General features: G+C 38.1%; 1 protein-coding gene across 2 annotated transcripts in view; it reads right to left on the minus strand.

Moving 5' to 3' along the window:
• Positions 1-17,590, minus strand: part of NETO2 (neuropilin and tolloid like 2) — a 67,076-nt gene extending 49,486 nt beyond the window's left edge. For both annotated transcript variants that reach the window (XM_081274693.1, XM_081274692.1), the window contains exon 1: positions 17,447-17,590. In XM_081274693.1, the coding sequence (XP_081130819.1) occupies positions 17,447-17,480 (34 nt within the window). In that variant the 5' untranslated portion in view covers positions 17,481-17,590. The remainder of the gene's footprint in view (positions 1-17,446) is intronic.
• Between the last annotated feature and the right edge of the window lie 9,750 nt (positions 17,591-27,340).

Here is a 27,340-nt window from a genome sequence, read left to right on the forward strand (position 1 = left end):
ACCAGACAGATTCACAGCTGAGTTCTACAAGACCTTCAAAGAAGAATACCAATACTCCTCAAATTATTCCATGAAATAGAAAAAGAAGGAAGATTTCCAAACTCATTCTATGAGGCCAATATCACTCTGATTCCAAAATCAGACAAAGACACATCAAGGACAGAAAACTTCACACCAATATCTCTAATGAACATAGATGCAAATATTCTCAATAAAGTTCTGGCAAATTGAATACAAAAACATATTAAAAGATAGTACAACATAATCAAGTTGGGTTTCATCCCAGGGATGCAAGGTTGGTTCAACATATGAAAAACAATAAATGTAATTCATCACATCAATAGATTTAAAGATAAGAATCATATGATCATGTCAATAGATGCATAAAAAGCATTTGACAAAATACTGCACCTCTTCATATTCAAAACACTAGAAAAATTAGGGATAAAAGGAACATACTTCAACATTGTAAAAGCTGTATATGCTGAGCCCCAGGCCAACATCATTCTAAACGGACAAAAATTGAAAGCATTCTCTTTAAAAACAGGAACAAGACAAGGATGCCCTCTTTCACCACTTCTATTTAACATAGTTCTTGAAACTCTAGCCAGAGCAATTAGACAGGTGAAAGAAATTAAAGGGATATACACAGGAAAAGAAGAACTCAAACTATCACTATTTGCTGACAACAGGATCTATACTTAGAGGATCTAAAAAATTCTACCAGAAAACTTCTAGAACTAATAAATGAATTCAGCAAAGTAGCTGGACATAAAATCAACACCCATAAATCAAACGCATTTCTGTACAGCAGTGATGAATCCTCTGAAGAGAAATTAGGAAAACTACCCCCTTAACAATAGCCTCAGGGGGAAAAAATACTTGGGAATCAACTTAGTGAAAGAAGTAAAAGATCTCTACAATGAAAACTACAGAACACCAAAAAAGAAATTAGAGAAGTCCTTAGAAGATGGAAAGATCTCATACTAAACAAAGATCTCCCTTGTTCTTGGATAGGCAGAATTAATAATTGTCAAAATGACCATACTACCAAAAATACTATACAAGTTTAATGCAATTCCAATCAAAATCCCAATGACATTCCTCATAGAAATAGAAAAAGCAATCATAAAATTCATCTGGAAAAATAAGAGACCCAGAATAGCCAAAGTAATCTTTAGCAAAAAGAGTGAAACAGGTGGCATCACAATACCAGACCTTAAACTACACTACAGAGCAATAGTAACAAAAACAACATGGTATTGGCACCAAAATACACTTGTAGACCAATGATCCAGAATAGAGGACACAGAGACAAACCCACATAAATACAGTCATCTCATACCTAGACAAAGGCGCCAAAAACATATTGGAGAAAAGATAGCCTCTTCAACAAATGGTGCTGGGAAAACTGGAAATCCACATGCAGAAACATGAAATTAAGCCCGTATCTCTCACTCAAAGTGCAATAAGGACTGAGGAATTAGACCAGAGACCCTGTGCCTAACAGAAGAAAAAGTAGGCACAAATCTTCATCATGTCAGATTAGGTCCCAACTTCCTTAACAAGTCTTAGCGCAAAAAATAAAATCAAGAATCAATAAATGGGATGGATTCAAATTGAAAAGCTTATTCTCAGCAAAATAAACAATCAGTGAAGAGAGAGCCTACAGAATGGGAGCAACTTTTTATCACACACACCCTCAGTCAGAGCACTAATCTCCAGGATAAAGAACTCAAAAAACATGAAAAGAACCAAATAACCCAATCAATAAATAGGCTAAGGAACTGAACAGACACTTCTCAGAAGAAGATAAACAGCCAATCAACAAACATGAAAAAATGTTCAACATCTCTAGTAATTAGAGAAATGTAAATCAAAACTAATCAGACATTGCTGGTGACACTGCAAATTGGTGCAACCACTATCTAAAGCAGTATGGAGATTCCTTAGAAAACTTGAAATGGAACCACCATTTGACCCAACTATCTCACTCCTTGGTTTAGAACCAAAGGACCCAAAAACAGCATACTGCAGGGATGCAGCCACATTAATGTTTATAGCACCACAATTCACAATAGCTAAATTGTGGAACCAATCTAGATGTTCTTCAACATATGGATAGATAAAAAAAACCCCTGTGGTATATATGCAAAATGGATTATTACTCAGAATTAAAAGAGAATAAGATCATGACATCTGCAGGTAAATGGATGGAGTTGGCTAAGTGAAGTAAGCCAACTCCCCAAAACCAAAGGCCAAATGTTTTCTCTGAAAAGTGGATGCTGGTCCATAGTGGGGGTGGGGTGGGGAGCATGGGAGGAATGGAAGAACTGTGGATAGGGTAAAGGGGAGGGAGGGCAAGGAAGGGGGCAAAGGGGTAGGAAAGATAGTAGATTGAGATGGACATCATTACATGTATGTAGACATGAATGATGTGACTCTACTTTGTGTACAACCAGAGAAATGAAAAGCTGTGCTCCATTTGTGTACTATGAATCGAAATGCATTCTGCTGTCATGTGTAACAAATTAGAACAAATAAATAAATAAACTAATTAAAAACCCCCACAATTTTGTGTTTAGAGACAACTATTCCTTTGTTGATCCTAACTATTCTTCCATTTACTGTATACTATCTCAGAGTTTAAATGTAATGTGCTATGCCAGTGAAAGTTCACTTAGATGATCTGACTTTTAAGGACATTTATAATACAGAATTAAGTGGGCAGTAGTCTCTAGAAATCAATTTAAACTGTTTTATAGTTGTGCATTACTATGCTGTGTTTGTTACACAAAAGCTGGACATACGTATAAACCATTCCAACCCCAAGCTGAACACTTCTGTGACCCAATAAGCAATACATGGAATTTGAAGATATTGAAAAACATTTTATCTTTATGAATGGTGCACTTTCCCTTTCACTGAAGATGATACTACCAGCCTGCCACAAACTACTGTGTGAATTGGAGTTATATTCAGTCAATAAGCTTGTATAGAGAGTACCTACTGAAGAGCAGGCACCGAGGAATCAAAAGTGTGAAGAAAGAAAACAGCAAAATGGCTAAGAGTAAGGACTTTAGACAATACATCGATTTAGGGTGGGGTTCAAGCTTTGCGTTGGATCAGTTGTGAGGCCTTATTTATAAAACTGGGATGATGTATAGTATTGTAACACCAACTTTACTGGTGGCTGTGAAGATTAAATAAGATATGCAGATCTTCTGTGCCAGGCATTCTGCTAAATAAATAATAGATATTAGAACAAATTAGCATCTGCATGGAGTCAATCATTGTCAAAGGCAATCTACAAGGTGAAAAGGGATTTAACAGGAGGTAGACAGCATAACGGAAGCACAGAGAGGGGAACCATTCATTCCAGTGGGGACTAAAAGAAATCAATGAGGAAAACTTCAGAAAAAGAAGGTACATTCTAGTTGGACCTTATGGGACTTGAGCCCAAAGAAAGAAATGGCTTAATTCAAAACAGAGGCATCACAGCAATCTGTATACGGGGTAAAAATGGGAGTTCATAACCCACTTGAATCAATCTGTGAAATATGGTATAATAAGAACTATGTAATGTTTTGAACAACCAACAATAAAATAATTAAAAAAAAAAAAGAAAGAAAGAAAGAAAGAAAAAGAAAAAGAAAAGGAAAAAAAAAAACAGAGGCATGAGTCTGATTGGGTGTTAGGGAGCTCTGAGCAGTATAATACTGTTAGCATGTGAAAGGAAATGGCGGTATATAGCAGGGTAGAAAAAAGTAGGATGAAATCTGGTTATAAAAACCTTGAATGCTATGCGAAAGAGTTTTCGACTTTTGATTATAATTAGAAACCATGGTAGGTTTTTAAAGTAGTGAGTGACATCATAATATCTGACTTTCAGACTAACAATCCTGATGGCTGTGTGGAGTCTGAACTTATGAAAAGAAATGATTTAGGAAGCAAAGACGATATGCTGAAGCACAGTGGTGGCAAAAGGAATAGGAAATTAATGACATGATTCAGATGTAGAGTCAACTGTAACTGGTAACTCACAAGATGTTAGGGGTAAGGGAAATGGAAATACTAGAGAGTTTGTCAAGTAATTGGCAGACAGTTATACCATTGCTAACTCTATAGCACATTCTAAACATCTACTAACCAAAGTAGTCAATGTACAAACAGTTCTTGCCATTCAGTTTATATCTTAAAAATCTAAGTATTTGACTTCTTTGTCTTTGGTTTCTTGCATCCTTGCTGACCTTTGTCTCTGTGCAACTTTGCCCCTTTCCTTTTCTTTGGTTACTGGTAGTGTTGAAGATCTTATATTAGGTAGAAACAATCCTTCCTTCAAACTCTTCACATCTGTATACTGTAATTGAGTAAGAGGAATGGGGTCCTGAAACATTTTTTTAAACACAAGATTTATGATAAAAAAATCCAGAGTAATATATATTTGATAATCCAGCAAATAACACAAATATCAATTTAACTTATTAGAGGATACTATCTCCCAAAGCATATCATTTAGATGACAAACAAGTGATCAAAATTTTGTGCTCAATACAGTTTTCCCTCCTGAATCAAAGGCACAACAGTTTTTATACTTATATCAATTTTTACACTTATAACTCAGTTTTAAAGCAAATAATCACAAAACTAGCATACAAGGTAAAAAAAAAAAAATCAACAGAAACCAGGAGGGCAACTATCACAAAAAAAATTAAAATACATGATGATCAATAAAAGTCTGTCCATATAAAATAAGATTTATGAAACTTGTAATAGAATATAAAAGCAAGGTAGAAGAGTCATACTGAAAATAAAGTTGCATTATATATTATATTCTTTTCTACTTTATTTAGAGGGCTGCTCACCATTTTCTTTTTTCCCCAAATAAAATTACTAACTATTCATAATTCAATCAGCCAAATGAGATGTGCCACAGGACACAAAAACAACATATAACAACATATAAAGAACAAATATGCACTGCAATTTGGGATAGAAATATTTACTGAGACAGTTTTTGGTGATACAGCACTCAATCATTCTAAATCACACATCATACTAGACAGTTTCCTGATTGGTATCATAGGATCTTTGTACATTGCTTGAGTTATAATCAGGTTCATATTAAAACAAATTTCACTAATGCCAAACACTAAAATTCTTTAGTACATGAAGCAACTGTGTGCTTTGTTCTATCTCTGGTCCAAATTATATGCGACTGTTCTTTCTTCCTCTTACCAAAATGACAAATAATTTCTCAAATCCAGAAATATTTTAATACTTTGAACTAAAATATAATGTATACAGGAAGACATTAATTCTTTGAGGCAGAAATTCACACCAAAATAAAAATTCTAAACTCTGTAATCATGCAATTGAATTATGAAGAGAACTTTTTATGATTTGATGCTTTGAAAAAGTAGTACCTACCATTTATGCCCTTACTTCTGGTTTTGCTGTCAATTTAGGCCTATAATAATCTATGTACGGACCTCACTTAAGATGATGTCACTTAGATGAAGAAGACAGGTACTGTTGAGGTGTGGAACACAAATCCTCAAAGTTATTCCTTTATTCCTCCTCTTTTAAACCTGAAGTGGCTCCAAGCAGAGGATCTTGTCTTCAGTCCTTCCAGTTTAGCCCATTAAATCCCACGTTTTCAATTCCACAAATATTTCAATAAGATTGACAGAAGTACATTAAAATAGGTTGAAAATAATCAAGTTAATAAATAAACTGAATAAAACGCGGAAGTAACATGTTTCTGAATACTAAAACAAAGTAGTAAAGGTCTAGTATGTCACAGGTTTATTGATATTTTAATCAGAGTTGTAGTCTTTTTTTTTTAACTTTAAATAATTTTTTTCTGATGCTCACGCTCAAATTGAGGCCTTTTTATATTGGCCAAGGGAAAATTAGAAATAACATAAAATGCAGAAAAATAAAGCAATATGTATTTATTGTAAAGCTATAGTAATTAAAACACGTAGCAATGATATAGAAGAAACAGATGATCTCTAACAAACACACAGAGCACCCATTGTGCAGCAGGTAGCAAGTCAGTTGCTGGGGAGCAATGAACCAAGCAGACTGAGTCGTTACTATCTAGTAGCTTATAGATAATGAAAAGAAAGAAAAGAAAAAGCTCAGAAACAGACAAGTACCCCCAAGCATTCATGATGATATATGAGTTATTGGAAACCCTTGGTGAAAATATGAAATTAATAAAGATTTCTTCAATAATATTTTAATAACTTGGAAAAAAGCAGAGCCCTATTTCAAGCTAAACACAAAAATAAATGCCAGGCTCTGTTGTTTGGTGTGTGTGTTTGTGTGTGTGAGAGAATTATGTATATTTCTTTGGGTAAAGGAATTTGTTTACTAAAGATAGAAACAAAATTTTTACATAGTTTATTAATATGTACAATGTACAATTTACATATAACAATTAACAAGAGGAAAATTATTATACAACAAGAAATACTTGCCAATAAACAAAACCAAAGAAATTTAGCCCAATATTTAAAAAAGCAGATTTTGGTGTCAACAAAAATTAACTGGGAAAGATTTTAAGACAAAAAGGGACATTTCACAAGAGTTTTGTGGGACAGACTTGACCATAGGTACAAATAAAAAGTATGACCTAAAATAACAGAGGGGCTGGCTTATAAAGTTTCTGCTTAGATTCCCACTGCAGTCTGCCAATGTGAATAAGCAACACCAGCATGCAGGAAGTGCTCAGTCCTAACTGGTTAAATCCGAATGCAAGTCACAATTCACTGGTCAGGTATGAGAGACAAAATAGGTCTTGCCAGAGGTTATTTATCTTGATAGTTTAAACAGGAACATTCTAGGGAAGAATCAAAAAGTTCCATGTGTGGTTCATCCAGGAACAGAGAATGTGTGTGATCCAGTCAATGGCTATGACCCATTTTGAATTTGGGTCTAGTTAGCTGCTTAGAAAAACGCCAAGTTTCCATGAAAGATCCTAAGTTCACATTTCCCCCATTTGATCCAAACTCATTAGCAGAAAGTGCTGATGATCTATTGAGACAATTATGTTCCATCACAGCATCAGAATGGTTGGCTATCTGCTCTGGGTTCAACCAGTCCTACATTGGGATCCTGGTGACTAGGTGGTGATCAGCTGAACAGCTGAAGCCATTTGTTCATTAAGGGCACCTAGATACCTGTTATATCTGAATCAAAGTATCTTTGGTTAAGTTGGTTCTGGTTTCTGGCTAGAGTATATCCAGAGTTTTGAAGGGGCTAATCTGATTCTGGTGGGGGTTTCTTGAAGATATCTGTTAAAAGAGGCTACGGTGATCTTAAAGAGAAGTCAAATGTTCAGGCTTTAACACGACAATATTTAAAACTGTAGGGCAAAATGCAAGAGGGAACCATTATCAGAAGGTAGCCAGCTGAAAATATCTTAACCAGGTATGAGGAGCCTTTGAGAGACCCTTTAGGAATTTGGCCATTTTTAAGATTTTTGGAAGTTTCCAACTCAACCTAGCTCTAAGTATTTGTCCACATACAATATTATGTCTTTGCAACAGCACAGGCACCTCCCTGCGCAGCAAGGATGTAACCTAACACAATGCAGCTATTCAGGACTATGTAACCAAGGGAATCCAAAGATCTCTGTTGAGCTCTAGAGGCCTGAACAGTGGGATAAATGATTCTATTAACAGTGCAGGAAAGGTTTCTGACCATATATTCATTCTAAGAGGTGTCAACTCCTAGCCAGTATCCTACTATTCTTCCAAATATAGCTTAACTGCCAGGATCAGCCCTCTGGTAAATCATATCCTTAGGAAAGCCCACAGCTGTCATTTCATAATCAGAGGGGTTGTCAGCAGGATAATCATTGATAACAGAAAGAATCCCTTTCTCTCTACTGTGTGATTTGGGTTGGGATAATTGTCTAATTGTAATATGATAGAAGTCAAGGCTGAATATCCAAAGAGGTAGGCAGTCAAGGTCCAAGAGCTGTTCTGGTAGCCACAGATGAAAATAAACAGGGACATAAAGGATCCTTGAAATGTTTGGAGGTTAAGAGAATTGTTAGTGGGAAAGGCTGTCCTGTCCGTAAGAGGAAGAGACCAAGGCAGAGCGAAATGATTCATTAGGCATTGATGGAAAGCAGCAGGTTTCCCACTTGAAGTATCCATGTTGCAAGGTTCATGTTCAGGCTTCATGAGAAGCACTTTTGCAGATTTGATCAAGATACAAAGTTAAGGCAAAGTTAAGAGAGGCAGGAAAACAGTTGTGTCGTTTTCAGAGGGTGAGGTAAGTGTATATTTTTGGGGAGCCTACAATGTGGGGGTAGGGGTGGGCAGTAACTTAGAAGCAGGGCACAGGTCTTGTTAAGTAGATTTGTACCCAAAAGGTGGGTTATGGATATCAAGGCTGTAGGTGGGGTATAGTGGTAAACCCAACATTTTATTAGGTTTCCAGTGATGGCCCAAATCTGGAAGTAAAGGATGATTTTTATCCGCCTTTTCTCTTTTGTCTGTAGAGAGCAAAAGGAATGGCTAGGATAGACAGGACAACAATAGGAATCATTATTAGATTTAAAAGGGAGTCTAGTGAATGGGGAAGATGAAAGGATCAAGGAGGTACTACAGGTTGTTAGGGAATTTTTCTAAGAGTTGGTCAAATTGGCCTAGGTAATGATGATCTCCTGAGACAAGTTTTAGTAAGACAGTAATTAAAAGAACTAGGTTGGGGGGCAGTAGTGAATTGATATGTAAAGACATACTGGTTTTCAGAGACAACAGAAAAAGATGATGAAAAAAATAGCAATAAGGGAGAAAAGGGCAAAGAAAATCCCCAAGATTTCAATTGATTGCTGGTTCATTTTGAGGTTACACTGGACTGGTCCCAATTCTTGGGTGAAGCTATCTACTTCTGTCATGTTTCTTGTCATTTGAGAGCTTATGACAGGTTATGGTGCAAGTGGATGCTATTACTAAGGCTAGTGTACACGAAAGCATTTACATATCAAAGTAAAGTTGCACCATATTGGAAGGAGACAACAGTTAAGTCAGTCCAAGTAGGTGGGGCTTTCAGAATATCCTTGGGGAAGGAATGTCTAGGTATATAATCGGCCCTTTCAGGTAAAGATAAAGAGGTACTAGATACTGGGCATCTTGAATAAAACAATGTAGAAGCCAATAGCTTTAAAGTATTTGCTCTTAGGGGGAACATTGCACAATGATGTACGAAGGCTGGGGACTACTGAGGATTGAGAACCATGTTAATGGTTCTGAGATCCCACACAACTCTCCATCCTTTTCCATTAAGTTTATGAACAGGTAGGTGGGAGTACCGCAAGGACTGGTATAGGAAACAAGTTTCTTATGTATAAAGCCATATATGAAGGGCTGGATGCCAGCCAAGGGATTTAGGGTATACTGCTTGATAGTGAGTAGAGGCTTCTGACACACCTGGATTTTACCTGGAGGTACTGAATGGATATGACTAATATCTGTGTTGGAAGATAACTAGAGGCTCTTGGGTAATTTCTGGAAGACAAGAGGGGGAGGGCTGGTAGGGTAGATTGTTATACCTCAGTAGGTACTGTAAGGTCAGGGCTTTTTGGTGGGGTTAATTCCAGTATCATTTTCCCTCTTTTGGAACAAAGAGACATGGGTTTGATACACTCCCAGAAAATCCATCCCAAAAACGTTTTATGTGGGCTGATGGGATGAGTAGGCAGCAGTGATTTCCTGAGACAGTGACTGGTAACAGACAGATGTGAAAAGCAGTAACATGATATTAAAGGAACGATCCTATAAACTGGGCCCATGGTGCTGACCCCCCACATGCTTTCTTTTAAAAAGAGGCCCTGTCCTAGTTTAAGCCAACAGGATGTTTTACACTCCTAAGCAAACCTGTTGTCTGCAGGAGCAACACAGGCCCAAACACTCCTTCCTGCCCATAAGAACTCAAGTTACCCTGAAATGTGGGGTGGGGACACTTTTGTGATCTTTATGCAGACCAGATTCCAGAACTTGGGGATATAGACCAATTAAAAGCAAAGTTCCTAACTATAAAATCTTTAAGAACAAGTTCCAGTTAGAATTGGGCAGAACAGGCCAAGATGACTCAGTTGCCTGGGATCTTCAGCATGTCATTGTAATAGTAAAATCTCCCCTCTATGGGTAAGACTACATGCAGTGGGGTCTTGAAAGTCTCATGTGTTCCTGATATCAGTCAGAAGTCAAGAGGTGGACCTGGGTGGGACTCTCTGGAAACTTCCCTAGGACTCCCAATAAAATAGAAGGGCAGAGCGAGTATGGCAGGTGCATGCCTGTAATCCCAGCGGATGGGGAGGCTGAGCCAGGAAGATCGTGAGTTCAAAACCAGACTTAGAACAATGCCTCTCAGAGGTTTGGTATTTTATTGGTTATACCTGTGGTGCATGCAAATAGAAAGTTTTAGAATTCGAAAAACCCCCTTTCGACCAGCAAAGTTTTAGACCATCCTGGGTTATATGGGTCCAGAAACTTAACCAATCATACTTTTCCAAACCATAATTTTTAGTTATGAAAGAAGCTGGAAAGTCAGGTGATAACTGATTAGCTTTGTGCAATTTGACAATTATGGGAGTCTCCATAATTGTAACCTTTATAGACTGAGTCCTGATACCTAAATGAAGGCCTGCCCTCCTACTTGGAATAGTCTCTAAGACCTCTACCTGGAACATGGGAGGTCTGGATTTCAAGAGGACTCATCCAATATGCCAAGGGGCCATCAGAAAGATAACAGAACTTGGGGCTCTTGCAGAAACCGGGGTGTTGGTCCAGAACAATGCTAAGAATAACTAGAAGGTCCCTTTGGATCCAACTTCTGACACCAAAGAATGTCAATAAAAATTCACCAGGAATGACTTTAAGACAAAAAAGGGAGGCTTTCTTTCAACAAACAGTTTGCAAATTTTGGGAAAAAGTGCCTTTAGTTCAAACCCAAAGTGTGACCGGAAGGAACAAAGAAAGGGGCTGGCTTATATAAAGTTCTCGACCAAGTTCCCACTCCAGTCCACCATGTCAACAAGGAATGTCAGCATGCAATGCTCAGTCCTGAATGGTTGTTATTTTAATTTGACTGCAGGTCACAGCTCATTGGTCAGGTCTGGGCAAAATAGGACTTTCCAGAGGCTATTTACCTTGACAGTTTAAATAGGAACATACCCAAGGAAGGATCCAAAAGTTCAGTTTTTGGTTCTTCCAGAAACAGAGAATGTGTGTGACCCCCAATTAGCAAATGGCTATCAGATTCCACTTTGAATTTACATCCAGTTAGCCACTTATAATCCTTCTTCAATAGTCAGCTTTTCTTAAAGTTCACACTAGTTTGGATCAGGCTCTGAAAAACTGATATATTTATATTCTGCCACAGAATAATAAACTGGCACAACTTTTTGAAGGTTAATCTGGTAATATGTATTAAGACTTAAAATTTGCAAATTCTACCCAGTAATTCTATTTCCAGGTTTGGGAATGGAATTTTGTGGACAGTGGTTTGCACTGTCCTTTCTTTTGTGTGTGTATCATTCTAGTATCATTTCCCTCTACGTGAAATGATCATTCTAGTATCATTTCCCTGTGTGTGTGTGTGTGTGTGTGTGTGTGTGTGTACAGTGCTGGGCATTGCACAAGCTAGGCAGGTATTCTACCACTGAGCTACATTCCCAGACTCAGAACAGTACTTCCCAAACTTTCATACGCATCATCATCACTGAGGGCTCAAGAAATCACAGATGGGAGGGGGCAGGGCATGTTCGCTTTCAGATAATTCTGATCTAACAGGCCTAGGTCAGGGCTTGAGAATCTGCATTTTAACAAAATCTCTAGTGAAGCTGCAGGACCTGGAACCTGGTCCACTTTGAGGACCACTGCAATTGGATGATGACAGTCATACAGACACTTGTTTCTGATCATGTGCATTTGCCATGGACCTCTTTTTGCATCTAGAAAATTACCTTTACATTGTCTAAGACTTACTTTTTCTAGCAAGCTTTTCCAGATTAATTTTATTTGACAGCATTCAGTTCTCATTTCTGTGACTGCTCACCAGCTCTGAGTCTGGTTTTGTTACTTTTATTTATTGTCCACCTGACTATAATATCAGCACTAGAACTAGCCTAATAAAAATACTAAACTAACATTTCAAACAAGATAGAAGTATAAATATTTTTGACACATATACAAACTACAGATAAACAGTCAAGTGCCAGAGTGAAGGCTACATCATTACCAGGCACATATGTGCCTTCTATCTTATTATTCAGCTGTGTGTGACTTTCATTTCCAAGGTTAGTTTATGATTCAACATGGATGCTGTAGGGCCAGCCATTATAACCTTCCTTTCAGTTACCATGCCTGCATCCTTGTTGGCAAGAATAGAGACATAAGGCACCCCTCTTCCTTGAAAAACACTTGCCCAGAATCTGCAATTATTTAAAGATAAAGAGTTTAAATAACAAAATAACACTTCCTGTAAGTTGCATGCACTATTCTCTACCTAACATCTAACTAGCTACACATAGTCACGTGGCCCAACCCTAAGGTAAGCTGTCTACTTACCTAAAATTCAGAAAATCAATGAAGGGTAAAGTGGATATTTGGAGACAACCAGAAGTTTCTGCCACAGTTCTCTAAGCCTACTGTGTACAGAGCAACCAGTTACCTTTTAAAAATATAAATCAGATCACCTCATAGCCTTTCATAAAATCTTGCAAAACATCCCCATTAAATTTAGAATAAATCCCTTCTCCTAAGTCTGGCTTGTGAGGTCCTATGTGATCTGGTACCCAACTACCTCTCTGATCTCCCTAGTTCTATCTATGGCTATACAGGCCTGCCCATTACTTCAATACACCAAGTTAACTCCTGCCTTATGGACTAAAATATGCCTTCAGTCTAGAATCAGTCTCTCTGCATGACTGACTGCTTCGTTTCATTCAGTTCTTGTGAGGCTTTCCCAATTTCTAAATAAGCTCTACATTTTTTCCATCTTGCTTTATTTTCATTATTACTAATACCACTTGGTGTTTTAGGAATTTGTTATTGTCATCTTTTCTTATTAGAAAGAGAGGTCTTGTCTATCTCAATTCACTGATGCGTCTCTAGTGCCTAGAAGACCGCATGACCCACACAGCACACTGTATAAATTAGATGAATATATGAGGCAACTAAGAACGATCCTGATTACACATAGTACGTAGAGAGCCCTGTGCCAAGTGATGAACACACATATCAGTTTAACAGTAGCCACATATATGACTCAGTGTTTTTGTGTGAGCATAAATCAGGGGATGAGAAAAGAATTGAGATTTTTCTCCCTTTCTTATTTTTCTCAGGCTGGCTCCATTTACCTTTGTTAGTAATTAAACACGCCTCTAAGCCTTCCTGTTGTAAGCATTTAAGTGGTAAACATAGGTTTATTAAATCTAACACAAGATGCCAGACTGCAACAACCATATAACTGGTCTCCCTGCTCATTAGTATTTTCTATAATGAAAGCAGAAATGGAGTGCAATTAGAGTTCACATACTACTTGACACAGCAGTAATTTGTTTTTGATAAACTACAAAGAACAAAAAAGCACCCCAATATAATCAGACTCAATTTTACTTTGTTAAGAAAAAAGATGGATAGTGAGCCTTAAGATTACTCCCGCCTACATATGCTAATCACCTTGCCAATCACTTTTCTAGGAGTAGCTGTAGCAGAAGTGCTTTTTATATTTTCTACAGAATTTGACAAACTTTTTGTTAGTAAAAATGCTCTGAGATGGCAGTTTTGTATGCTCTACTTTGATTAAAGGAGTCCCTTTCAACATCCATAGCACTGTCATCAAGTTTTATCATGATCAGGTCATGTCTGAAAGAGGACTTGATATCTTCTTTGTGCTGTAGTTTCCAATATGTTACTCTATGCAAATTTAAATGAATACATTTTAATATCATTGATTAGAAAACAACTGAACTTTCAGATTAGCATACTGCACTCTGTAATTTTGTGTACAACAAATATGTTGAAAAGTCACCCAGAGGTTAGAGGTGATAGAAGAGAGCAAGGCCTCCCACCAATCATAGCAACCTTGCTCTTACCTGTTCTTGTTTTGAAGTACTTTCTTATAAAAGTGACTTTGAAGGAGTTCTGTTATTAAGGGAAGTTTGGAAACCCCTAAAGTAGATTACCTCTCAGGATCCTCTTTTCCAACTGAAAGAACATAATAATAGGGAACTCAAAGTGATGCAGGGACATAGATTTTTTTTTTAACATCAATAATTATTATGCAGAAGCATAAACAGAAAAATGTAGGAGACTGTGCTGAATGGGTAGTACCAAAAGTAGAACTTAGATTGTTGTTTTAAAATTGTAGATATGGACTTCATCATTTGTAGTCTATTATTTTTCTTTCTTACTCCAAAAAAGGACTGGAAGTATTTTTGATTTGAGCTTTCTTTGTAACATAAACATATTTTCCTAAAAGGAGAATTTGGTCTCAAAATGTAAACTACCTTCCAGTTGAAGATTTATTATAATAAAACCACTGCTTAATAAGACCTTTCAATTGACAATGTTAAAAAACAGCTTTTCCAAGCCCTTGGGAGAAAAGCCAAGAAGTTATTTTTTAAAAAGTTATTAAAAAAAGTTTACTATTCAAGGATTAGTTTTTCAGTATAATTATTTTTTCATAGTTAGTTCATGTTCTTTGATGAGGCCCAAGACTGAAGAATAGGAGTTCATGTAGACTTAGACAAGAGTTTTAAAAGGTGTTACCAAGGGATATTTATGCTTTGTTACACTATAGATTTAACCACAGTTTATATACTTTAAATATCACTGAGTCTAACAGAATTCTTCTGCAGCAAGTGTGCAGCATGAATAAGAACAACAACAAAAAAAATGGGTTTATAATCCCCATTTAAGGTTTTCATAAAACTAAAGACAGAATGTTAACTCAAATTTTTTAAGACCCACAGTGGTAATGAACAACTAAAAGTATATTATTTATTTTCAATAATACTGTACATGGAAGGGTTAAAACAAACCTAGTAAAGTTATCCTTTTGTACTCACTGCTGAAAGTAAGACAAAAAGAATAAATGGAGTCTTAAAAAACTAAAATTCTACTTAAAAACTCGTATGCTCATTATGGTTGTTGTAGTAGAAACTGTAATATTCCAACAAGACTTAGATAGCATCTACCAATACGCAAATGTTTAATAGTTACTTCAGACTAATTTGTTTTTAAAAGTCAATTTTTAAATTAAAATACTAATTAATATATAGATAATACAGCTATTGGGTTAAAAAAATCAAGTCACACAAATGGTTGTGCAGTAAAATGCAAGTCCTCCCTTCACTAATCTTTCAGTCCCCCAGATTCCCCTCTCAGGATCAATTTTTGTTAATTTTTAAAAATCTTTCCAAACCAATTTCTAGCATTTACATGCATATACCACAGAAGACCTAAAAACAGTTTGTCTTCTTTCTAGTAAGCTTAAAACAAAAATTTAGCTTGAGCTTCAAAAACATTCTAGCATATAAAAATAGTGTAGGTTGAGTAACATTAAAAAAAGAAAAGCCAGATACTACATTGTTTTCACTGTAGCTTTGCCATCACCATAGAATCCTTCCCTGAAAGGTGCAACAACTAAATGCTTCGCGGTGGCCAGAGAGGGCAGTGTGTACCAACTGTAAACGGAAAGGCAGATTAGCTGCAAACCCCTTCACCATAGGAACAGCAGCTAAGGTAATGAGACTCTGCTCAAGGCAGCTCAGTTTTCCAAGTTCTGCAGGTAAAGCTGGGTAAACAAAACCGTGTGATTTCTTCTGGGTGTGAGTCGGGGGAGAGATGATACTCTCAGATGTGCCCTGATAACCATAAGAAGGTGTGTGCACAGTCAGTGCGACTGGAAGAAAATTCAGCTAAGTAACACTACCAGATATCCTACTATACATGTGGTTTATTTTAAAAACCAAATCTTAACTTCCAAGGAATGACTCTATAATAATCAAGAGTTTACAGATAACTACAAAATTTCAGTTATTTTTTATTATAATAAAGGAATCATTAAGAATTTATGGACTGTGAAATAAATAGTCACCAATTAGAAAAGTCCTAGGTTCCCTTAGTACAAGCTGAATATATAAATATATACTTGGGTAGTTCAATATTTTAAATCAAATAAATCTCAAGAATTTAGGACTTTTTGTCCAATTAAAACGTAAACTTGAAATTTAAAAAAAAGTAAATTTGTCCAAAACAGTACATCCAATTCAAATTGGAAGCAGGATCACAGCAAACTTTCTAATAAAACAAATTTGGAAAAAAGTGTTAATATGGAGTAAGAAAAAACAAATTTGTCATTGTAGAATATTAAGGTAGTAAAGAACTAGACTTGCCTTTAACTTTCCCCTCAATATAAACGGTTTTTTTTCCCCCTAACAATTGCAAGAATTCATATATTCAATTCCCAATTAAATAGGTGGTGGTGAGGGGGAGGAAGTCTTTCACTGAGTTGTGACGGTGTTTTCTCTGAGAATGGATAAAAGAATTTATTCAGTTAAGAGTTTCAGAATGAACTTTGTGTCGCAAGCTAGATTATGTATATTTTTTTTTCTAAAATAATACCTCCCAGGAAATGCAAACCCGCTAGAGCATGTTTCAGAGCTTTGTGCACTTGGTAAGCCGACTGTTTTAATTCTCCGAACAACAAATAAGAAGCAAACACCAGCGGAGCGTATTTTGGGATATGCAGAAAGGAGCTGGAGGAGTGACGTTCTAGGGAGCAGCGCTTCCAGGGAAGAGCCTGGGGCACAGCCCCAAGCAGCCGCGCTCCCCCGGGGCCGAACTAAGTCGGGTCCGCGGCGCACACGCGCCGCCCCCGGAGCCCGCAGTGGTGCCGCAGCCTCCTCGGCCGCAGCAGGTGGGAACCGGCCGGTCCGGAGGCCCGTTCTGTCCCCGTGTGGACGCCGCTGGGCTTTTCGAAAAACGCTCCGCGACGTCTCGGATCCGGCTTTTATTGTTTGCGAGGAATTACTTTTCCGTATTACGTTCGGAGAAAGACCGGCCTTAGCTCCATTGATACGGACCCACAACTTTGCAAAGCAATGTCCGTTAGAGGCGCGAGCGCACAGATCGGAGGGCCCCGCCGGGCCGCTGGGGCACCTCCCCGGCAGCCGCTTCCCGATTGTACCCCACCAGAGCTGCCAGACACGCAGGGGTTGGAGGGGAGGCGCGCTGGGAAAGCACCCGCTCCGGGCAGGACGCGAGAGCTCCGCGATCCGCTAAGCCGCCGCGAGCGCCGCCAGACAAAGAGGCGCGTCGGGGTGCCAGGCGCAGGGAAGGGACGCGAAGACGCGGGCCGGTCGCACGTCGGCCTCAGCCCGCAGGGGGCGCCGTCCACGGCCCCGAGTGCTTACCTTTGAGGACCGAGCAGAGCTGCTCCAGGGCCATGTTCCCGAGCGGCCAGGCGCTTCTCGAGGGGCTGAGTGGGCCGAGGCGGAGGCGGAGGCGGAGGCGCGCGACTCACGGCCCGGCGCGATGGCAGCCCCACTCTGTCCCCATCGTCGATCACAGGGCTGCCTCTCCGCTGAGCACGGCTCAGGTCCTGCGGCCCGGCATGCCCGAGTCCCCTGGAGGACTCCCGCACTGCCCGAGCCCCCCGACGGGCACTGCCTCCTGCTCCGCGGCGCTCCGTCCCATCGACTGCCTGGGAGCAGAGGAGCGCTAACGCGTGGCGCGGGACAATACGGCCGCTCCACCCGCAGCCGCGGCACGGGCTCCACTGAAGTGGCGGGCGCCGGGAGCCCAGGCTCATTTAAGCAGCGAGCGCGAGCGCCGCGTGCCGGCCGCGCTGCCTGTGCGCATGTGCCCGCCCCCTCCCCCGCCCGCGTGCCCCTCGCGCCCCTCCCCGCCAATCGCCTCGCGAGCCCGCCCGCGGCCTCGCGCCCTGGGATGGCGTCGCGCTCTGCCGGTGACCGTTGGGGTGGGGGCGGGGTGAGGCCAGGCCGGGCCGCCGCCTGGCGGAGGCTGGGGGTGGACCGCCGCTCCAGTGGGCGGGCGTGGAGGGTCCAGCGCAGCCCATACCTCCGCCGCCGCAGAGCGCCGGGGGGAGCAGAAGGAGTCCTCTGTGTCTCCCGCCCTCACCCACCTGCCGGGTCTTCTTGCTCCCTCGCAGGCTTCCAACCCTTCGGTCCCCTAGCAGCACAATTCAAGGTGAAAACTTTGCTCAGCTCTGCTGGACCACCTGCCCGGGTCAGGGAGGCGAGGGTCCGGGCAGAGGGGAGGCTCTCAGAGTCCTTAGCGCCAGGTGAGTTAAGCGGACCAAGGGTAATAATTACTGACAGTTCCTGAACGCTTACTAGGTTGCCGGACACAGCACCACGCACTTTCCTTATCCACACTTTAAATCTTCCCACCCTCAGAGGATGGGAAGATCCGGACAGGAGAGGTGAAACCATTTGTCCAGAGCCAGTGAGCGAGGCAGGCAGAAGTGTAAATCCCGGGTATCTGCCTCCTCCATAATGCCCTCTTACTAAGCCCTGCTGATGGGTGGTTAACTCGACTGATAAAAATCTCCAGATTTGCCAATGACTGTCGTTTGTGGTGTTATCCTCTTTTATATTCTCTATAGCACTTATGCTCTGAAATTACCTTGCTTATTTACTTATCTCTTGTATCTCGCTAACCCCTATCCCATTAAAATAGAAGCTGATTGAGGGCAGGGAGGCTATGTTTCTTATTTCACTCAACACAAACTTATTGGGGAGAAAACAATGTCTGGTGCTGGGGAAACAACCTTGAGTCAGACCTTACCATACAAATAGATCGTTTGTACCTGTATCTGACACACAGCAGGACCTGTTGTCTAACAAATTATTGCTAAGGACAATGTCAGGCTACCGAAAGAAATATTCCAAGATTGTCAAGGCCTTCTCTCTTTCCTTGTATCCGTCCAAGAAAAGCACAAAACTGCAAGTAATTCACAAGATTTACAAGTGAAAACATATTCAACACCAATGAATATGAAGGTGTTTGACCCTTTGCTGTGTGCTGTGTTGGGTTTTTATAAGCTGTGTCTAAGTTTGGGTTTCTAAGGACAATCACAGTTAAGATTGTACACAAGAACCAACCAGTAAATAAAGCAATTAAGACCCCTTTCTACAAATGCAGTAGGTGGCATTTTGGTAAACTAGCACAATAAAAAATAAGGCCATTGGGTAGAAAAAAATTGAGAGGAAGGGGCCCTTTGAACATCTGGAACAATAAAAGGTTCTTAATGCATAGTTGATGACTGAAGGAAAAATCAGCATGTGTGATGTCATCAGAGAATGTTTCATGAAGAAGGTGACACACAAAGAATGGGAAAGCTTTAGATGGCAAGTGGAGAGGAGAGGATGGAAGAGCACAACAGGCAACCGCAGGGGTGAGCAGTTTTATTTTTGGTAGTAAAGATAAGGTTGACTATAAGAGATGTAGTTGGCCTTGAGTATCCAGGACACTGTCCCAACCCCCAATCTCCCATGGATACTAAAATCTGTGAATGTGAAAGTGGTGTAGAATTTGCACATAAACTACATGTATTCTCTCATGATTTAAACATCTCTACATTACTTCCAATACCTAAGAGTGTAAATGCTATGTAAATAGTTGTTAAACTGTATCGATTAGGGAATAATGGCAAGGGGGAAAAAGCCTATACATATTCAGTACAGACACGATTTTTTTAATATTTATTTTTTAGCTGTAGTTGGACACAATACTTTTATTTATTTATTTTTATATGATGCTGAGGATTGAATGCAGGGCCCGGCATGTGCTAGGCAAGCACTCTACCACTGAGCCACAGCCACAGTCCTACAGAAACGATTTTTAAAAAATTGTTTTTTAGTCAGCTGCTGGTTGAAACCTTGGATACAGAGCCCTCAAGATTCAGAGGGCTGACTGTATTTACTTGAATGCTAGGCGAGGAGTTTGTACTTGATTCACAAGACCATAGGAATAGCTTTTAATAGTGGAATAGTAGAGTTCCAGAAAAAAATTAATCTGGCAGTTCAGTTGAGGATGACAAATAAGAGAAACCATAGAAATTCAAACAGTAGGTACATAGTATTTCTTCATTTAGCTTAGTAGCTTTTATTAATAGTTTCATTTTTATAAAATCTAAAAAGTCTTTTCTAGCATGTGGGCTTGGGAGTAGATTTCAATTGGGAATGTTCATTTTGTGGCTCCCTTTTCAGGCACCTATCTCTTAGCCGTACTGGTATAATTGTAGTAGACTTTTTGAGGAATGTAGTAAAGCACAGATCATAGCTGAGACTACTGTGTGGCCATATGTTAGCTAAATCAAAAGGAAAGCAGTTTGCATCTCTCTCAGCTGGGGAGTTCTGTATCTGAATTATTATTTTGTAGGAAGACCGCCCGGTAGCACCCAGTCTGTTCCCACATTACTTGCCAGTTTTCAGGTGACTGGGAACTCTGCTTTCATTGCACCCTGCCCCATCGTCCAGGCTTCAAGCTAGCCTTTGCAACTTGTCACAGATTCATGCCTATAGTTTAAATGTGGTTTTCCCTGACTAAATCCCATGTAGCACTTGAATGGTGAATGACTTATTAGAATGAGTCATTTTTAAAAAGCTTTTTATCTCAATGGTTATGTACTTAATAGATTTTTGTTTTCTTTCTTTTTTTGCTATACTTTGGCAGTTTGAAGATAACCTACAAAAGCTATCTCTATGTTTAGAGATTCTTACTGACTGAATGTTTGTGTTTCCTCAAAGTTCACATGTTGAAGTCCTAACCTGGAGTGGGGCTGCTTTTGGAGTTAGGAGGCCATCTAATTACATCTAAGGAAGTAATTGGGTTAATTGAGGTCATAAGTGTAGGGCTGCTCTGATAGAATTAGCATCTTTATCAAAAGAGAATCCAGAGCGCTTGTTCTGTGAATGTGCAGGCACAAAGAAAGGCCATGTAAGGACATAGGGACAAGGTAGCCAACCATCTGCAAGCCAGAAAGAGAACCCCCATCAGAAACTGAATTGCCTGGTGCCTTGATCTGGAATTTCCAGCCTCCAGAACTGTGAGAAAATATAGTCCATCATTTAAGTCTATAGTATTTTGTGTGTCAGCCCAAGGTGATAATAGGGGTATAACTAAGGAAGACAAAGGAATTTACTATCAGCCAAAATTTGATATACAGAAAACTATTTTTAGTAAATCACAACATGGGTTTCAAACTGCTTTACTGATATTGTACAATTTATGGCTACAGTGATGGTGAAATTTAGTGAAAGCCAAAGATCCAATATGGTCTTGGTGTATAAAGATTTCATTGTTTATTATACAACCGTAGAGTTTTTGTTTAAGCAAAGGAAAGAGGAAGATTATAAAAAGGCACTGTATTGGTCTGCTTGGGCAGCCATGACAGAATACCATGTCATGGGTGGCTTAAATAAAAGATTGTTGTTTTCTCAGAGTTATGGAGGCTGGAAGGCTGAGATCAATGTGCCTGCAGACTTCATTTCTTTTTTTCTTATTAAATTATTTATTCTGATTTGTTATACATGATGGCAGAATGGAATTCATTTCATATTACACATATAGAGCACAATTTTCAAGTCACAAATTGTTCACAAAATATTTTCACACCATTCGTGTCTTCATACATATACTTAGGGTAGTGATGTCTAACTCATCTACCATCATTCCTACCCCCTTGCCCATTACCCCCTTTCCTCTCCCCTTTGCCCTATCTAAAGTTTCTCCACTCCTCCCATGTTCCCCCGCATTGCCATTGTGAGTCAGCATCCTTATATCAAAGAAAACATTGGGCCTTTTGTTTTTTGGGATTGGCTAATTTAGCAGTACATTCTCAACTGCATCCAATTACCTGCAAATGCCATGATTTTATTCTCTTTTAATGCTGAGTAATGTTCCATTGTATTTATGTATGTATGTATGTATATATATATATATGTATGTGTATATATACACATGTATATATATGTATATATACACATCAAAGTTTTCCTATCCATTCATCTACTGAAGGGCATCTGGGTTGGTTTCACAATTTAGCTATTGTGAATTGTGCTGCTATAAACATTGATATGGCTGTGTCCCTGTAGTATGCTGTTTTTTAAGTCCTTTGGGTATAAGCCAGGAAGTGGGATAGCTGGGTCAAATCGTTCCATTCTAAGTTTTCCAGGAAATCTCCATACTGCTTTTTTATGCAGTCTTCATTTCTATTGAGGGCTTTTTCCTGGCTTGCTGATTACCACTACTGCATTGTCTTCATGTGGATTTTACTTTGTATGTGTACTCTTGTGTATCTTTTGCTTATTTTAACGACATCATTCCTATTGGTTTAGGTCTCCACTGCCACGATCTCATTCAACCTTAATGTCATCTCCTTAGAGTCCTTATCATCAAATACAGTCATATAGGAGGTTAGTGCTTCAACATATGAATTTTGGGGAGTGCATGATTGAGACCATAAAATACACAAAACAAAATTATCTTTCTCTGTTAATGATATTGAAGAAGAGCTCCTGCTAGGGAATCAAAAAGAGTTATTTTAGTAATACTGTCAAATAAACTAAAATTTTTACTAAAATTTTTCAATCTTATCAGGCATATGTCAAATGGTCAGGTAAATTTTCATCAGTTATTTTCATTTCATTGTGAAAAACTAAGGCCCTAATTATGTTTCTTGTAATGAAATTGGTAAAAGTTTGGCTTTTTCTTAAAAGCCAAAATCCCATTTTGAAAGGACATCTGTTTACTTCATGCTTAGATCTATTTAGTTGAAATAAATACTGATTTATTAGTGTAACATGAAACTGTAGTCTTAAAGTATATAAATTTTAATGTAGATGTCTGGGAATGATAGTAGATGACAATAGAAATTTTTTATAAGTTCAACTTAATGGCTTGATGAACTGTAAGTACTAGTTGATATACATATGCTATTTAATATTGGTTTGATTAGAAGGCATATATTCTACATATTGTTATTCAGTTCTTATAATTTATTTGTAAGGAATGTATATCCAAATTATAATATTAGGAACGAAGCTCAAACTTGTGCTATGAAATACATAATTTAAGATTTATAAAGAAACTCATTTCTAGATATGTGATCTACAAAGGGATCTTTGAAAAATTTTACAAGATTTAAAAAAGTTACTAAATAAATATTAGAAATGTAAATTACTAAATATATATTTAGAAATGTGTCTAAAAGAAGTATGTATGCATGTATCAAGAAATGAAGCATTGGGCCTGGGGATATAGCTCAGGGGTACAGAGCTTGGCTAGTTCTGGATTCTAGGCTAAGAACTGTGAGAAAAAAAGAAAAATTAAAACAGAAATGAAGTACCATCCATACTCTGAAATATTCCTTGTGCCTCTGCCTGATGATAATCTCCCAGTTCCCTAGAGTTCATCACTATTCTGAATTTAATCATTTCCTACCTTTTCTTTATGATTTGATACCTGTAAATGCATCTTTAAACAATATATTTTTTTCTATTTTTGAACTTATTTAAATAGAATAATTGCTGTATGTATGCTTCAGTCTTGTTCAACTGGCTTAACTTTGAGATAAATCTGTATTGTATGCAGTTGTAGTTCTTTAAATGTCATGGCTGAATAATGTTTCATTGTATAAAAGTCCATGTAAACAGACATTTAAGCAGTTTATATCTTTTGGCCCTTATGAATGTTGCTATGAACTTTTTAATTTTTTGGTACCAGGGATGAGCCTGGGGTACTTAACCACTGAGTCACATCCCCAGCCATTTTCATTTTTTATTTTAAGATATTATCTTGCTAAGTTGCAGAAGCTCATTGAAATTGTGATCCTCCTGCCTTAGAAAAAAATTCCTTTATGTATTTGTGCTTTTTGTGATCTGAATAAGAAGTCCAACCTCTCTTCAGGATTGCAAAGTTATTTACTTATATTAAGTACTAAAAGCTTATAAATTTGCATTTCACATCTAGTTTCAATCTATCTGGAATTGATTTTTCTGTGTTAGGGTACATCTAATTTTAGTTCTCTTATTAATGTTCTCAACCTCATTTATTGTTAAAAAGTTGTGCTTTTTATTCTTTTCTAAGGTGTTACACCTGTATGTAAGTCTGTGTCTGAACTGTCTAATACATTCTGTTGGCCTATTTGTCCATTCATCAGTACCACACTCTATTAATTGTAAGTTCATATGAAGTTTTAATATCTGGTAGGACTAGTTCTTGTTCTTTTTCAAGATTATTTAGGCTACTCTTGGCTCTTTGTATTTCCATATATACTTTACAAGTAGGTTATTAAGTTCAGCATTAACAACAACAGTAACAAAGTCAGTGGGATATTAGTAGAGTTGGGAAGGATTTAACATCTTTTATAATTTTGAGTATTCCTATCCATGAACCTGGTACAGATGTGCATTTGTTGAGGATTTCTTTTAGTGTTTTTCAGAGAAGTTTGATAATTTACTTCAAAGAAATGTGTTTATATCTTACGTCATTGACTTTTTTTTGATATTGTTGTTATCTGTTTTAAAATCTCATTTTGTTACTGGGTATGCTGGTATATAAAAATAGATTTGATAGAAATAAACTCTCAAAACTTTTTTCCAGAGTGGCTTTACCATTTTGTATTCCCACTAATAATGTATGAGAATTCCTGTTGTTCCTCATCCTTGTTGGCACTTGAATTCTTATTCTCTGTTTTAGCCATTATGATAGACGTGTGTAGTGGCATCCTTTCATGACTTTAATGTGCATTTTCTTCATGGGCATTTTTATGTGTTTATTTTCTATCCATATATCATTTTGGGTGAAGTGTCATTAAATTCTGACCCACTCTTAAATTGGGTTGTTTTTGTATTGTTGAGTTTTAAAAGTTATTTATACATTCTGGATATAAGTTTGTTGTTGGATATGTGATTTGCAAATATTTTCTTTGCCCATTTAGTTTGAATATTCATTCTCTTGAAAGTATATTTGGCAAAGCAAATATCTTTAATTTAGATGAGATCAAATTTATTAATTTTTTCTTTTGTGGATCATGCTTTTAGTATCATTTCTAAGAACTCTGCTTAACCCCAGGTCATGAAGATATTCTGTTTCCCTCTAAAAGTTTTGTAGCTTTACATTTTATGTAAGGTTTACAAGCTGTTTCAAGTTAATACAAGGTATGAATTCAATTTTCTTTCTTCCCTTTGCATATAGATATCAATTGTTCTGACAATTTGTTGAAAATGCCTTTCATTGAATCATTTTTATAGCTTTGTCAAATATTGTATAGTTATCTTTGTGTGGGTCTATTCTGGACTCTATTTTATTCCATTGATCTATGTGTCTAGCTTGATGAGTATAGTTTTATAATTAACAAGAAGTCTGGTAGTTAGATTCCTTCAACTTCATCTTCTTTTTCCAAATTGTGTTAAGATATTCTAGCTCCTTTTGTCTTTCATATAAATTGTACAGTATTCTTGTTTTTTTTTTGTCTACAAAAAATACTGCTGGGATTTTGATAGGGATGGGGTGATATCTATAAATCATCTCAGCAAGTGTTTACATCTTTATTATGTTGGATTTTCCCATCTCTGAATAGTGTCTTTCCATTTAAGTCTTCCTTGATTCTTCCATTATTATCTTGTAGTTTGTAGTTAAACAAATGGATCCCTTGCATGCTTTGTTATATTTCTACCTAAGACACTCATTGTTTGGATCTTATTTTGAATGACATTTTTAATATATTCAATTACTCGCTTTTAGATAATTTGTGTGTGTGTGTGTGCTCACGCACGCATTGACCTTTGTATCCTGCAACCTTAGTGAACTCATTTACTAGTTCATTTGTTTGTTTGTGCCTGGCTCATTTGTATTTGTATGTATGTGTGGGCTCTCTCTCGTCCAGGGAGGAGATCCACAAAACAGGATAGAGGAGAGTGTGGCTGAGGAGTCACGAATCAAGACCGCAGGATACCAAGCTGGAAGCCGATCTGATTTGATTGCGTAGTTACCATGAATATATACTCAGGAAATAGCTAAGTAGATTATAGGCAGCCATGGATACAATTATTTGCCAACTGTCTTTGTAGCAACCAATCAAGGAGTGGGCCATCGAGCAAGCGCTGTGACTGCAATACCAGAGCTCTGCCTTTGGGGAGGTTTGCAGCTCAAGTGCCTAGAAGGAGAGGTTTGCAGCTCAAGTGCCTAGAAGGAGGAGAGTAGTTTTGCCACTCAGGCATGCTTAAGGTAGGCCACATAGGCAGTACTCCGAGCACCTGTCCCCACATGTGTATGTAGATTTCTTGAGATTTTTCTGTATACCATCATCTCATCTGCTAATAGGAACATTTCGATTCTTCCATTCCAATCTGTTTGTCTTTTATTTTCCTTTCTTGGCTTTTTAATTCTGGTTAAGATTTCCAGTAGTATTTTAGAAAGTATTAGTGACAGGGGACATCCTTGCCCTTGGTCCTTTTATGTACAAACCATCATTTTGAACTCTAACCTCTCCTTTAAGGTAGGTATCACACTTAACTATCCTAGTTTACAGATGAAGAAACCCAAATTTGAAGAGCTACAGTAATTGATTCAAAGTCATAAAATGGGGCAGTTGGGCTCTGAATTCAGTTTTGTCTGACCTCAAAATCTTGTTTTCTTTGCACTACAGTATTCAAAATTAATATAAACATCTTTAGTACTGATTCTCAGTGTTGTGGCAATTTTTTACTTGCTCTCTCTTTTTTTAAAGAGTAAGAGAGGAGAGAGAGAGAGAGAATTTTTAATATTTATTTTTTTTAGTTCTCGGCAGACACAACATCTTTGTTGGTATGTGGTGCTGAGGATCGAACCCGGGTCGCATGCATGCCAGGCGAGCGCGCTACCGCTTGAGCCACATCCCCAGCCCCTTGCTCTCTTAATAAATAATATTAAAAGTTGTGTTTGGAGACACAGAAATAGTATTATTATCATAGACTATATTTTTGTCATTAACATTTTGTCTGTCATGCTATTCTTTGTAGACCCTGATTCCAAACAGTTTTAAGACTCATGCTTTATTAGTTGATAGATATGAAGTTTATTATCCTTGGAAATGTAAAACAGTGCATGGTTATAGCATTATGGGTTTATAGTGACTATAAGTATTGTCAGGAGAATCCTGCCTTGTCCCTGACTCACAAAGTGGTAATGGGAAAGTCACCTTATCTTGGTCTCATGGTCCAGACAAGTGATTTATGTTCACTTAACCCTTGAGGACTCTTCATGTTCCAAAATAATTATTTTAAAACTCATCACAACAC

The sequence above is a fragment of the Spermophilus citellus genome, assembly GCF_964194105.1.
Source record: "Spermophilus citellus genome assembly, chromosome: 18".
NCBI lineage: Eukaryota > Metazoa > Chordata > Mammalia > Rodentia > Sciuridae > Spermophilus > Spermophilus citellus.